General features: G+C 51.4%; 1 protein-coding gene across 1 annotated transcript in view; it reads left to right on the top strand.

Moving 5' to 3' along the window:
- The window catches only part of NEMF (nuclear export mediator factor), a 75,390-nt gene that overhangs the window by 38,524 nt on the left and 21,659 nt on the right, over nt 1–15,207 (top strand). Inside the window, exons 14-21 of the mRNA XM_060261399.1 lie at nt 1,470–1,652; nt 3,062–3,125; nt 4,938–5,026; nt 7,613–7,716; nt 9,403–9,465; nt 9,592–9,704; nt 12,704–12,761; nt 13,914–13,972. Coding sequence (XP_060117382.1) covers nt 1,470–1,652; nt 3,062–3,125; nt 4,938–5,026; nt 7,613–7,716; nt 9,403–9,465; nt 9,592–9,704; nt 12,704–12,761; nt 13,914–13,972 — 733 coding nt within the window. The remainder of the gene's footprint in view (nt 1–1,469; nt 1,653–3,061; nt 3,126–4,937; nt 5,027–7,612; nt 7,717–9,402; nt 9,466–9,591; nt 9,705–12,703; nt 12,762–13,913; nt 13,973–15,207) is intronic.

Raw genomic sequence — 15,207 nt, 5'->3', positions numbered from 1 at the left:
CTTCTCTTATGTTCTTATGACACAGAGTGTTGGACTGGATGGGCCATTGTCCTGATCCAACAGGGCTTCTCTTATGTTCTTATGACACAGAGTGTTGGACTGGATGGGCCACTGGCCTGATCCAACATGGCTTCTCTTATGTTCTTATGACACAGAGTGTTGGACTGGATGGGCCATTGTCCTGATCCAACGGGGCTTCTCTTATGTTCTTATGACACAGAGTGTTGGACTGGATGGGCCACTGGCCTGATCCAACATGGCTTCTCTTATGTTCTTATGACACAGAGTGTTGGACTGGATGGGCCATTGTCCTGATCCAACAGGGCTTCTCTTATGTTCTTATGTGTGACAGAGAGTTTTGGACTGGATGGGCCATTGGCCTGATCGAACATGGCTTCTCTTATGTTCTTATGTGACACAGAGTGTTGGACTGGATGGGCCATTGTCCTGATCCAACAGGGCTTCTCTTATGTTCTTATGTGACGCAGAGTGTTGGACTGGATGGGCCACTGGCCTGATCCAACAGGGCTTCTCTTATGTTCTTATGTGACGCAGAGTGTTGGACTGGATGGGCCATTGGCCTGATCCAACAGGGCTTCTCTTATGTTCTTATGTGACACAGAGTGTTGGACTGGATGAGCCATTGGCCTGATCCTACATGGCTTCTCTTATATTCTTATGTGACACAGAGTGTTGGACTGGATGGGCCATTGGCCTGATCCAACAGGGCTTCTCTTATGTTCTTATGACACAGAGTGTTGGACTGGATGGGCCACTGGCCTGATCCAACATGGCTTCTCTTATGTTCTTATGACACAGAGTGTTGGACTGGATGGGCCATTGTCCTGATCCAACATGGCTTCTCTTATGTTCTTATGTGTGACAGAGAGTTTTGGACTGGATGGGCCATTGGCCTGATCGAACATGGCTTCTCTTATGTTCTTATGTGACACAGAGTGTTGGACTGGATGGGCCATTGTCCTGATCCAACAGGGCTTCTCTTATGTTCTTATGTGACGCAGAGTGTTGGACTGGATGGGCCACTGGCCTGATCCAACAGGGCTTCTCTTATGTTCTTATGTGACACAGAGTGTTGGACTGGATGGGCCATTGGCCTGATCCAACAGGGCTTCTCTTATGTTCTTATGTGACACAGAGTGTTGGACTGGAGGGGCCACTGGCCTGATCCAACAGGGCTTCTCTTATGTTCTTATGTGACACAGAGTGTTGGACTGGATGGGCCATTGGCCTGATCCAACAGGGCTTCTCTTATGTTCTTATGTGACACAGAGTGTTGGACTGGAGGGGCCACTGGCCTGATCCAACATGGCTTCTCTTATGTTCTTATGTGACACAGAGTGTTGGACTGGATGGGCCATTGGCCTGATCCAACAGGGCTTCTCTTATGTTCTTATGTTTGCCCAGTTTCTGGTCTGGGCCTCTCAAAGCTCTTTTTCCTGTTTGTGTAGAAACCCGTATGTGCTCTCAGAGGAGGAAGAGGAGGAGGAAGTGGCCACTAAAGAGGAGCCGGCTGAAGAACCAAAAGGGAAGAAGAAGAAGAGCAGAGCTAAGCAGCTGAAGAAGCCTCTCAAGAACCAGCCGTCGCTCGTGGACGTGGACCTCAGTCTTTCTGCCTACGCCAATGCCAAGAAGTGAGCATCTTTCTTGGAGAGATGGGCGAAGGCCCTGGGGGAAGGCAAAAGGAGGAGGTCTTCACAGCTGGGGTGGTTGTACCTGAAGCAGTGGAAAGGATCTGTGGGGAGCTGCCTGGCACTGAATCAGCCCATACGTCTGCCTGCTCCAGGGTGATTAACACATGGAATGCACTGCCACAGGAGGTGGTGGCGGCTGCCAGCATAGACAGCTTCAAGAGGGGATTGGATAAGCATCTGGAGCAGAGATCCATCAGTGGCTGTTAGCCACAGTGTATAGATGGAACTCTCTGTCTGGGGCAGTGATCCTCTGTGTTCTTGGTGCTTGGGGGGGCAGTAGTGGGAGGCCTTCTGGTGTCCTGGCCCCACTGATGGATCTCCTGACAGCACCTGGGTTTTTTGGCCACTGTGTGACACAGAGTGTTGGACTGGATGGGCCATTGGCTTGATCCAACATGGCTTCTCTTATGTTCTTATGTCTGAGGCAGTGATGCTCTGTATTCTTGGTGCTTGGGGGGGCACAGTGGGAGGACTTCTAGTGTTTTAGCCCCACTGATGTACCTCCTGAGGGCTCCCAGTTTTTTTGGCCACTGTGTGAAACAAAATGTTGGACTAGATGGGCCAGTGGCCTGGTCCAACATGGCTTCTCTTACGTTCTTGTGTTCTTAATCTCTCTTGCTGCTTTGACTGGCAAGGGACTCTCTCCTGGGCATCTGATTTGCCATAAGATCATCAGAAGAGCACTGCTGGATCAGACCAGTGAGGGTCCACCTAGTCCAGCCTCCTGTCTCCCACAGTGGCCAACCAGTTCCTCTGGAGGGCCAAGGACAGGGCAGAGAGACCGAGGCCTTCATAAGAACCTCAGAAGAGCCCTGCTGGGTCAGACCAGGGAGGGTCCATCTAGTCCAGCCTCCTGTCTCCCACAGTGGCCAGCCAGTTCCTCTGGAGGGCCAACAACAGGGCAGAGAGGCCGAGGCCTTCATAAGAACCTCAGAAGAGCCCTGCTGGGTCAGACCAGGGAGGGTCCATCTAGTCCAGCCTCCTGTCTCCCACAGTGGCCAGCCAGTTCCTCTGGAGGGCCAACAACAGGGCAGAGAGGCCGAGGCCTTCATAAGAACATCGGAAGAGCCCTGCTGGATCCGACCAGTGAGGGTCCATCTAGTCCAGCTTCCTGTCTCCCACAGTGACCACCCAGTTCCTATGGAGGGCCTCCCTTAGAACATCAGAAAAGCCCTGCTGGGTCAGACCAGTGGAATAGGGGAAAGGCCTTTTTGTGCATAGAATCCCCGAGGAAACAAGACTGAGGTAGGCGGACGAAGGGTCTGTCTCAGCACCAAGTAGCTTGATGTGTTTCGTTTGAGTGACAAGAAGCTCTGACCCAGCTGTGTCCCGTCTTGCCACCCCCTCAGGTATTATGATCACAAGAGGCACGCGGCCAAGAAAACCCAGAAGACCGTGGAAGCAGCAGAGAAGGTATCGGGGGATTCTTTGTCCTTTCCCCCTTTAGAATAAAACAAGTGGAGACCCTCAAGAAACTTGCATGAGTGGCTGTCCCATTACCCCCCTTTTCTTTTCCTTTCCTCTCCCCCTGCATCATCATCATCATCATCATCATCATCATCATCATCATCATCATCATCATCATTATTATTATTATTATTATTATTATTATTTAATTTATATTCCGCCCATTCCTCCATTGGGGGCTCAGAGAGGAGTACAACAAATAAGAGACTGCATCTCCCAGTCTCTCACTCTTCCCATGCTCGTCTGTCTGTCTGTCTCTCTCTCTCTTTCTGTGTCTGTCTGCCTTTCTGTCTCTCTGTATCTGTCGCTCTCTGTCTCTGTCTCTGTATGTGTGTGTGTGTCTCTCTCTCTGTCTCTCTCTTTCTGTGTCTGTCTGCCTGTCTGTGTCTGTGTATCTGTCACTCTCTGTCTCCCTGTGTGACTGTCTCTGTCTCTCTCTCTCTGTTTCTCTGTCTCTCTCTCTCTCTTTCTGCCTGTCTGTCACAGACACACACTCTCCCACTTTCTGCCTCCCTATCCTATCGCTCTTTCTCTTGCTGCACCCCCAGCCCATCACTCTCTCTTTCTGGCCTCCGCCACTCTCCCAGCCTCCCCCCTGCTCCGCCCTCCTGCTGCTGTGGCAGTGGTTCTCCCCTCTTCTCGCTCCCTCCTCCGGCAACCACGGTGGCACTTCTGCACAGCCACTGAGAGATGAGTTTGCAGCCAGGGAGGGATTAAAGCAAGCCCACCCTTCTGTGGTAAGTTTTTAGGTTTTCCTGCAAGCCTGGGGGGGGGGGTCCCCCAGGTTTGCAGAAGAACCTCGTTACTCTCCTCCTGGCCACGTGTGACTCTTTCACACCTATTGTGTGGCTCTCAAAGCCTCCGCCACCCTGTTGTTCAACTTGGAAAATGCTTTTCTCTTTTTAAATCAAACCGCTGAGCCAGCCAGCAGCTTGGAGAGTGCATTGAAAGTTGTTTTCTTTCCACCTCTTTCCTATCTATTTCCTTCCTTCCTTCTTTCCTTCCTTCCAGTTTGGTGTAGTGGTTAAGTGCGCGGATGCTTATCTGGGAGAACTGGGTTTGATTCCCCACTCCTCCACTTGCAGCTGCTGGAATGGCCTTGGGTCAGCCATAGCTCTTGCAGAGCTGTCCTTGAAAGGGCAGCTTCTGTCAGAGCTCTCTCAGCCCCACCCACCTCGCAGGGTGTCTGTTGTGGGGGGAGAAAGATATAGGAGATCGTAAGCTGCTCTGAGTCTCTGATGCTGAGAGTAGGGCAGGGTATAAATCTGCAGTCTTCTCCTTCCTTCCTTGAGATCCAGCCACCCCAAGCAGGCCTCGCTCACCTGTGGCTCTTCTTGGCCCCCTGCCCCCCCCTCCCGCAGTCAAAAGGCCGGCCAGCCACCCGCTGCCCAAAATCACATAAGAAGTGGAGAAAGGGTGGCATGGGCTTCTCCAGGGGTTCATGAGGGCTGCTGGGGGCGTGGCAAAGCCCCTGGTGGCTGGCTGGCTGCCCGCTTTCCTAATCCAGGGATTGTTATGCAGCTGCACCTCCTATTCAACGGACAAGGTAGGTGAGGAGGAAGAGGTGGAACCCTCAGAAGGGTTCAGGAGCAGCGCTCCTGTGAGCTCCCGCTGAAGCTGAGGCCAGCTAACACATGTCAAATGCCCTGTCTTATCGTGCGTTAGGATATGATGTCATCCCCCCCAGGTATGCGTCAGTTGTAATTTGTGCAACCTCTGTGGACACAGAATTCAGACTGGTTCCGTTTGCCCGAACAGGCCTTCAAGTCGGCAGAGAAGAAGACCAAGCAAACCTTGAAAGAAGTCCAAACAGTCACCACCATTCAGAAGGCGAGGAAGGTTTATTGGTGAGTGCCTGCGTGTGTCCTCCGGATTTCCAACCCCTTTCTGCGGGGAGGGGGGCGTTTTTTGAAACCAAGACCCAGAGATGGTTGAAGTTCAGTGCTCTGTGTCTGCCTTTTAGATTGGGGGGTGGGGGTGGGGTGGGGGTGGTGGAATACCTGACCTTTTTGGTGAGGCTAGTGCATTGGGATATTTGGTTTGGTATAGCCCTATTTTGCCCAAACATAGAAGCACAATACTGAGCAAAGTAAATAAATCTCTTAAGAAGTATATGGCAAAAAAAGGTGAACTTTTCTTCAAGTAGATCCAGTTCACACTCAGGTTGCAGCAGGCCTCAGATTCAGTGGGAGCTCACAGGAGCAGAGCTCCTGAACCTTTCTGAGAGTTCCACCGCCTCCTTCTGAGAGTTCCTTCTCCTTCTGAGAGTTCCACCTCCTCCTTCTGAGAGTTCCTCCTCCTTCTGAGAGTTCCTCCTCCTCCTTCTGAGAGTTCCACCTCCTTGTCCATTGAATAGTAGGTGCAGCTGCATAACAATCCCTGGATGAGCTCCACCGCCTATTTTTCTACAAAACGACCCTTGGGTTGCAGTCAAAAGTAGAGAAAGAAGATGATGATATTGGATTTATATCCCACCCTATACTTTGAATCTGAGTCTCAGAGCGCCTCACAATCTCCTTTACCTTCCGGACTTCCTTTTATCCGTTCTAACCTGACTGCTCATTTCATTGAATGCCCACGAGTTCTTGTATTGTGCGAAAGGGAGAAAAGGACTTCAGTGCCCCTGTATAAATCGATGATGCAGCCTCATTGGGAGTACTGTGTACAATTCTGATCTCCGCACCTCAGAAAAGAGATTATAGCATTGGGAAAAGTGTGGAAAAGGGCAACTAGAACGCTTCAAGGGTTGGAACCCTTTCCCTATGAAGAAAGGTTAAAACGCTTGGGGCTCTTTAGCTTGGAGAAACGTTGACTACGGGGGTGACATGATAGAGGTTGACAAGATTATACATGGGATGGAGAAGGTAGAGAAAGAAGTCCTTTTCTCCCTTTCTCACAGTACAAGAACTCGTGGGCATTCGATGAAATTGCTGAGCAGTCAGGTTAAAACAGATAAAAGGAAGTCCTTCTTCACCCAAGGGGGGATTAACATGTGGAACTCACTGCCGCAGGAGGTGGCGGTGGCTACAAGCATAGCCAGCTTCAAGAGGGGATTGGATAAAAATAAGGAGCAGAGAGGTCCATCAGTGGCTATTAGCCACAGTGTATATATATTTTGGCCACTGTGTGACACAGAGTGTTGGACTGGATGAGCCATTGGCCTGATCCAACATGGCTTCTCTTATGTCTCCTGATCCCGGAGTGAAATGGATATTTCTGATTAGAATTCAGCAGGCAGGCTTCCTAGAGCTGATGGAATAAGCCGCTAAGCCTCTTTTCTTTCTGAAGTTAATTTGTATTACTGTTTTAGTTGCTTTTAAGATAATCCCAACTAGCCTTTTTGCATTTGTTCTAAATTGATTTATACTTGGGAGGGGCACTTCCTATTTCTCAGATGTCTTTTTTCACTTAAGGAGGCAGGAAGTGATACCTGTAGAGAGGTGAGACTTGAGCTGTAGGATTTTGGGTCGACCCTTCAGAAACCCTAGAGCCCCATGACGCAGAGTGTTAAAGCTGCAGTACTGCAGTCCTAAGCTCTGCTCACGACCTGAGTTCAATCCCCGGCAGAAGCTGGGTTTTCAGGTCGCCGGCTCGAGGTTGACTCAGCCTTCCATCCTTCCGAGGTCGGTCAAATGAGCCCCCAGTTTGCTGGGGGGAAAGTGTAGACGACCGGGGAAGGCAATGGCAAACCACCCCCTAAAAAGTCTGCCGTGAAAACATGAAAGCAACGTCACCCGAGTCGGAAACGACTGGTGCTTGCACAGGGGACCTTTCCTATTCCTTCAGAAACCCTGCTTATAAATAAGCAGCATACAACCCTGGCCCTAAGCCAGTTGCCGTTTTCTCCAGAAGTTCCACCCACTTTGTAGCGACAAATCAGTTCTGCGGGGGCAGAGTTTGTGGCCCGTGGGGGTGGGGCGACGATGAGGATATTGGATTTATATCCTGCCCTCCACTCCGAATCTCAGAGTCTCAGAGCGGCTCACAATCTCCTTTCCCTTCCTCCCCCGCAACAGACACCCTGTGAGGTGGGTGGGGCTGAGAGAGCTCTCCCAAAAGCTGCCCTTTCAAGGACAGCTCTGCGAGAGCGACAGCCAACCCAAGGCCATTCCAGCAGCTGCAAGTGGAGGAGTGGGGAATCAAACCCGGTTCTCCCACATAAGAGTCTGCGCACTTCACCGCTACACCAAACTGGCTCTCAAACTGGTGGGGTGGACCTTCCCAAATGTGACAGAACCCCTTGAGAAGATGCCGCACCGGCCCCCTCCTTTCCCTTCTTTACTGGAGGTAACGAAGAACGTATTCTGGGCGCCACCTGCGGCCTTGAAGGGGTTACCAGACGGCAGGTAGAGCCCGTGCCGAGACCTCAGTGATAATGTCTCCTGTTGTGCCCATGTTTTGCTCCGTCTTGACGTCTTGCTGTGATCTGACAGGTTTGAGAAATTCCTGTGGTTCATTAGCTCTGAAAATTACCTTGTTATAGCTGGAAGAGACCAGCAGCAAAACGAAATGATCGTCAAGAGGTATCTGACGCCAGGTGAGTCCTCCCCGGGAATCCCGCTTGTGTACCTCCCCGTGGATGGGTCCGGAGGGAGGGATGGGGAGATGGAGAATTTGGGGCTGGAAATGCCATCGGGCCCCAGCTGGCTTATGACAACCCCGTGGAGTTGTCATGGCGAGAGATGCTCAGAGGTGGCTTGCCATTGCTGGCCTCCACGTGGCATCCCTGAGCTTCCTTGGAGGTCTCACATCCAAGCACTAAGCGGGACTGGCCCTCCTTAGCTTTTGAGATTTGGTGAGGTGACGCTAACCCGAGGCCAGCCAGGTCAAGGCAAGAGACGTTCAGAGGTGGCTGACCATTGCCTGCCTCTTCATAGCAACCCTGGGCTTCCTCGGTGGTCTCCCATCCAAGCACTAACCAGAGCCGACAGAGGGAAGGGTGTCCCCTGCTTGCTGCCCTGAAAGAGGGTGGGTAAAAATGCACTAGGGAGAGATAGTTGCTCTGAGAATCCCCACTGACCTCTCTTGGTGTCACAGTCCCAGTTTGGTGTAGTGGTTAAGGGTGCGGACTCTTACCTGGGAGAACTGGGTTTGATTCCCCACTCCTCCGCTTGCAGCTGCTGGAATGGCCTTGGGTCAGCCAGAGCTCTCTTATCTGGGAGAACCGGGTTTGATTCCCCACTCCTCCACTTGCAGCTGCTGGAATGGCCTTGGGTCAGCCAGAGCTCTCTTATCTGGGAGAACCGGGTTTGATTCCCCACTCCTCCACTGGCAGCTGCTGGAATGGCCTTGGGTCAGCCATAGCTCTCTTATCTGGGAGAACCGGGTTTGATTCCCCACTCCTCCACTGGCAGCTGCTGGAATGGCCTTGGGTCAGCCATAGCTCTCTTATCTGGGAGAACCGGGTTTGATTCCCCACTCCTCCACTTGCAGCTGCTGGAATGGCCTTGGGTCAGCCAGAGCTCTCTTATCTGGGAGAACAAGTATAGCCACCTTCAAGAAGGGTTTAGCTAAAAATATGGAGCAGAGGTCCATCAGTGGCTATTAGCCACAGTGTATGTGTGTATATAAAATTTTTTGCCACTGTGTGACACAGAGTGTTGGACTTGATGGGCCATTGGCCTGATCCAACATGGCTTCTCTTATGTTCTTATGATTCCCCACTCCTCCGCTTGCAGCTGCTGGAATGGCCTTGGGTCAGCCATAGCTCTCGCAGGAGTTGTCCTTGAAAGGGCACCTTCTGTCAGAGCTCTCTCAGCCCCACCCACCTTACAGGGTGTCTGTTGTGGGGCGGGGAAGTAAAGAGGTTGTGAGTCACTCTGAGACTCTGTCCTTGACAGAGCAGCTTCTGTCAGAGCTCTCTCAGCCCCACCCACCTCACAGGGTATCTGTTGTGTGGGGGGGAGGTAAAGAGGTTGTGAGTCACTCTGAGACGCTGTCCTTGACAGGGCAGCTTCTGTCAGAGCTCTCTCAGCCCCACCCACCTCACAGGGTATCTGTTGTGGGGGGGGGAGGTAAACGAGGTAGTGAGTCACTCTGAGACTCTGTCCTTGAAAGGGCAGCTTCTGTCAGAGCTCTCTCAGCCCCACTCGCCTCACAGGGTGTCTGTTGTGTGAGGGGGGAGGTAAAGGAGATTGTGAGCCACTCTGAGACTCTTGAGATTCAGAGTGAAGGGCGGGGTATAAATCTGTGGTCGTCTTCTCCTCCTCCTCCCTTCCACAAGGTGACATCTACGTCCACGCTGATCTCCACGGAGCGACCAGCTGCGTCATCAAGAATCCAACAGGTGATTCCTCTGGGGAGGTGGGTTGGAGTAAATGGGCCATTTGAATAATGGGGGATGGAATAATCTCCTCTCCTTCTCTGATGTCTGTCTGTCTTTAACATCAACCTGCTTCGGCTGCCATTCCAGGGGAGCCCATCCCACCCCGGACGCTCACCGAGGCCGGCACGATGGCTCTGTGTTACAGCGCAGCTTGGGACGCCCGGGTCATCACTAGCGCCTGGTGGGTGTATCATCACCAGGTAATGAGGCCTTGGGGCGGGGTTGGGGGCATTGCCCGAAAGACACAGCTCATTGGGACCCCTTTTGCGGATGACTCGGAGAATGACCCTTGAAATGCAGAGCAAACGTTGAGTCCGGGAGCCCCTTAAAGACCTACAAAATCTCCCAGGGTGTAAGCTAAAGCTTACTTAGGAACATAGGAAGAGTCCTGATGGATCAGACCAGTGGTTCATCTGGTGGAACACTGCTCTTGTGGAGCACAGTGGCCAGCCTATTCCTCTGGAGGGCCGACAACAGGGCATAGAAATTGAAGTCTTCAGTAGAACATATGAAGCTCATTGTTGGATTAGACCCGTGAGGTTCCATCCAGTCCAGCCTCCTGTCTCACACAGAGGGCAGCCAGTTCCTCTGGAGGGCCAACAACAGGGCAGAGAGGCCGAGGCCTTCATGAGAACCTCAGAAGAGCCCTGCTGGATCAGACCAGTGAGGGTCCATCTAGTCCAGCCTCCTGTCTCACACAGTGGCCAGCCCGTTCCTCTGGAGGGCCAACAACAGGGCATAGAAGCCAAAAATGGTACAGAGGCCATGGCCTTTCTGTGATGTTGTCTTCTGGTGCTAGTACTGAGAGGCTGGCTGCTTCTGCCTGTGAAGCTCCCCTTTGATAGGCCTCTCCTGTGTGACTCTATCCAATCCCTTTTAAAGCCATCTAGTCTTTTGGCAGTGACTTCCACCGTTTCATCACTTCCTGTTTAGAGCAGTATTTCCATTTGTCTGCCCTGAATTGACTTCCTACCAGCTTTGTCGGATACCCTTGAGTGCTAGTTTTTTGGGAGAGGGAGAAAAAGTTCTCGGTGTCAGCTCTCTGCACTTCATCAGATACAAATGAGAATGTAGATTCTCTCAGCCTTATATTTGGGTCTAAAGATGGGATTTTTATTACAAAGAAGCGCTGACTGTTTTTGATTCTGTTTTTGCGTCTGATGGGCTCACATAAGCTCATGCCCTGGGAAATGTTGGTTTTTTCCCACAAACAATTTTCATTTATATTCAACACATTTATACAGGAAACAGCAAAGGTATACTTAGGGAACAATGAAATACATAAGAACATAAGAGAAGCCATGTTAGATCAGGCCAGTGGCCCCTCCAGTCCAACATTCTGTGTCACATAAGAACATAAGAGAAGCCATGTTAGATCAGGCCAATGGCCCATCCAGTCCAACATTCTGTGTCACATAAGAACATAAGAGAAGCCATGTTAGATTTATTTATTTATTTGAGATTTATATCCCGCCCTTCCCACGAATGGCTCAGGGTGGCTGATCAGGCCAATGGCCCATCCAGTCCAACATTCTGTGTCACATAAGAATATAAGATAAGCCCTGTTGGATCAGTCCAATGGCCCATCCAGTCCAACATTCTGTGGCACATAAGAATATAAGATAAGCCCTGTTGGATCAGGCCAATGGCCCATCCAGTCCAACATTCTGTGTCACATAAGAATATAAGATAAGCCCTGTTGGATCAGGCCAATGGCCCATCCAGTCCAACATTCTGTGTCACATAAGAATATAAGATAAGCCCTGTTGGATCAGTCCAATGGCCCATCCAGTCCAACATTCTGTGTCACACAGCGGCCAAATATACACACACACACACACACTGTGGCTAATAGCCACTGATGGACCTCAGCTCCATATTTATATCTAACCCCCTCTTGAAGGTGGCTATGCTTGCGGCCGCCACCACCTCCTGTGGCAGTGAATTCCACATGTTAATCACCCTTTGGGTGAAGAAGTACTTCCTTTTATCCGTTTTAACCTGTCTGCTCAGCGATTTCATCCAATGCCCACGAGTTCTTGTATTGTGAGAAAGGGAGAAAAGGACTTCTTTCTCTACTTTCTCCACCCCATGCATAATCTTGTCAACCTCTATCATGTCACCCCGCAGTCGACGTTTCTCCAAGCTAAAGAGCCCCAAGCGTTTCAACCTTTCTTCATAGGGAAAGTGTTCCAAACCTTTAATCATTCCAGTTGCCCTTTTCTGCACTTTTTCCAATGCTATAATACCCTTTCAAGGACAACTCCTGCAATAGCTGTGGCTAACCCATGGCCATTCCAGCAGCTGCAAGTGGGGGAGTGGGGAATCAAACTCGGTTCTCCCAGATAAGAGAGGTATCCTTTTTGAGGTGCGGTGACCAGAATTGCACACAGTACTCCAAATGAGACCGCACCATCGATTTATACAGGGGCATTATGATACCGGCTGATTTGTGACATGTGTGTTATTTGAAAGTTGTATGATGCTGGCATGTTCTGCGCCCCCCCCCCCCCCCCTGTCAAGTCTGCTGTATTTTGATCAACCTATTTTCTAACTCTGGTTCAGAAGTAAGGGATTCTGGGTAGCTCACACTGAACACCGAATGCTGCTAGCTAACTCTCCTTCCCCCCTCCTAGCTATGCCTTTGTTATGTAGCCTGCTTTGAAATGCTGATATGTGAACAAGATAGTGGAACCTTCTCAGGCCAGGTGTCTGTGGGAGTGTGAAGCGCCAAGGCCTTGGCTTGGGAACGAAGGAGTAACATCCTAGTGCGAAAATATACTGCATAGAGTGCCCTGCCCATAGGAATCCTTTGATCTATACCTTAAATGCTTGTTTAATGTCTATGTACCCCAGTCCTTCAATCTCTATCATGGTCTTCAGTTCTGCTTTCAATAAACTAGCAACTTTGTTTCAACCAAAGACTCGTTATTGAATCCAGCCGACTTGACACCCCCCGCCACCGGTTGCAGGATATAGGGCTTTTGCCAGTCTCCAGGATTGGTTGTAGCCTTTTTGGGGTTTCTCTCTATGCGTCTTCTTGTAATCACCGTAATAAATAATGAAGTGTTTGTTCAACATCTGGGCGTACAGCAGGGGTCCCGGAGTGGGTGGGCGAATCTCCTGCGTTGGGTTAGATGATCTTGGAAGTCCCTTTCAGCTCTACGTTTCTGAACATCTCTGGCTAAATTCCTTGCAGGTGTCTAAAACAGCCCCCACTGGAGAGTACCTGACCACAGGAAGCTTCATGATTAGAGGTAAGGGCTCCTACATATATGAAGTACATATGAAGCTGCCTTCTACTGAATCAGACCCTCCTGGGTCCATCAAAGTCAAAATTGTCTCCTCAGACTGGCAGCGGCTCTCCAGAGTCTCAAGCGGAGGTTTTTCATACCTATTTGCCTGGACCCTTTTTAGCTGGAGATGCTGGGGATTGAACCTGGGACCTTCTGCTTACCAAGCAGAGGCTCTACCACTGAGCCACCATCCCTCCCCTAAAGAACGTTTGAAGCTGCCTTCTACTGGTTCAGACCCTCAAAGGTCCATCAAAGTCAGTCTTGTCTGCTCAGACTGGCAGCGGCTCTCCAGGGTCTCAAGCTGAGGTTTTTCATGCCTAGTTGGAGATGCCGGGGACTGAACCTGAGACCTTCTGCTCACCAAGCAGATTCTCTGCCACTGAGCCACCATCCCACCCCTAATGAAGCTGCCTTCAACTGAATCAGACCCTGGGTCCATCAAAATCAGTATTGTCTACTCAAACTGGCAGCCGCTCTCCAGGGTCTCAAGCTGGAGATTTTTCACGCTTATTTCGCCTATTTGCCTGGACCCTTTTCGGTTGGAGATGCCGGGGATTGAACCTGGGACCTGCTCCACCACTGAGCCATCATCCCTCCCCTGACTGGCAGCGGCTCTCCGGGGTCTCAAGCTGAGGTTTTTCACACCTACTTGCCTGGACCCTTTTTAGTTGGAGATGGCGGGGATTGAACCTGGGACCTTCTGCTTACCAAGCAGATGCTCCACCACTGAGCCATCGTCCCTCCCCTGACTGGCAGCGGCTCTCCGGGGTCTCAAGCTGAGGTTTTTCACACCTACTTGCCTGGACCTTTTTTAGTTGGAGATGGCGGGGATTGAACCTGGGACCTTCTGCTTACCAAGCAGATGCTCTATCGCTGAGCCACCGTCCCTCCTTGGGACTCACGGGCCCCCTTCCTTGGATCCAGTCAGGCAAAGTTCCTGAGACAGAGAGGCCACAGTTCCCAGCCATTCTGATCTGTGTTGTTGCAGCCAGAGGTTCAAAGCTTCTTTTTGGGGGTGGGAGGGGAGGGTTCAGTACTCTGGAGCAAATCCCACCGTTGCTGCACAGACTGATGGATTGTGCACACCCTTGATCCCGTGCTCTTCTCTTCCAGGGAAAAAGAATTTCCTCCCTCCTTCCTACCTAATGATGGGGTTCAGTTTCTTGTTTAAGGTATCGTGCCTTCAGTTGATGACTTCTGTTTATTTTGGGAGGCATTAGGGGGACCTGTGCTATAGGGCTGTGTCAGCGCCTGGGTCTTAGGCGATTTCCTTTTAGCCTGGTGTCCTGGCTATTTTAAGCGGCCCCGTGGCGCAGAGTGGGAAAGCAGCAGTACTGCGGTCCAAGCTCTCTGCTCACGACCTGAGTCCGATCCCAGTGAAAGCTGGTTCAGGTAGCCGTCCCAAGGTTGACTCAGCCTTCCATCCTTCCGAGGTCGGTCCCCAGCTTGCTGGGGGAGAAAGCGTAGAGGACTGGGGAGGGTGATGTCAAACCACCCTGTAAAAAAGTCTGTCGTGAAAACATCATGAAAGCAATGTCACCCCACAGTCGGAAATGACTGGTGCTTGCACAGGGGACCTTTCCTTTCCTTCCTGGCTATTAGCCACAAGGCATAGATGTTATAAGGGTGATTAACATGTGGAATTCACTGCCACAGGAGGTGGTGGCGGCTACAGGCATAGCCAGCTTTAATAGGGGATTGGATAAAAATATGGAGCAGAGGTCCATCAGTGGCTATTAGCCACAGTATATACCGTATTTTTCTGACCATAAGACGCACTTTCCCCCCCCAAAAAAGTGGAGGGGGGGAAGTGTGTGCGTCTTATGGAGCGAAGGGACGATAGGACGTACCTTCCTCCGGGGGGGGGTGGGATCCGCTGCCTCCGATCCCGGTGCTTCCCCCATGCCTGCCTGCCTGGCTCCAGCTCTGCTTCCAGCAAGCGCTGGGATCGCTCCACGGTGACCCCATCGCAAACCCAGCGCTTCGCGAGCGCCGGCTGCGGAGGGGGCAGCGTGCTTCCTCCGTGCCTGTCTGCCTGGCTCCAGCTCTGATGCTTAAAGCAAGCGCCAGGATCGGAGGGCGGAGGGAGCGATCCTGGTGCTTGCTGTAAGCGTCAGAGCTGGAGCCAGGCAGGCAGGCGCGGGGGAAGCGCCGGGATCGGAGGCGGAGGCAGCGGATCGCTCCCCAGGAGGAGGTGCGTCCTATGGTCCGGATCGCATTATGGACCGAAAAATACGGTGTGTATGTATATACGCACACACATATATTGGCCACTGTGTGACACAGAGTGTTGGACTGGATGGGCCACAGGCCTGATCCCACAGGGCTTTTCTTATGTTCTTATGGAACTCCTGATAGCAGCTGGGGTTTTTTGCCACTGTGTGACACAGAGTGTTGTGTTGGGTGG

Source organism: Heteronotia binoei, chromosome 21, assembly GCF_032191835.1.
Source record: "Heteronotia binoei isolate CCM8104 ecotype False Entrance Well chromosome 21, APGP_CSIRO_Hbin_v1, whole genome shotgun sequence".
NCBI classification, from domain to species: domain Eukaryota; kingdom Metazoa; phylum Chordata; class Lepidosauria; order Squamata; family Gekkonidae; genus Heteronotia; species Heteronotia binoei.
Note: the sequence above shows the minus strand (reverse complement) of the source record. Positions and strands in the feature narration are given on the sequence as shown.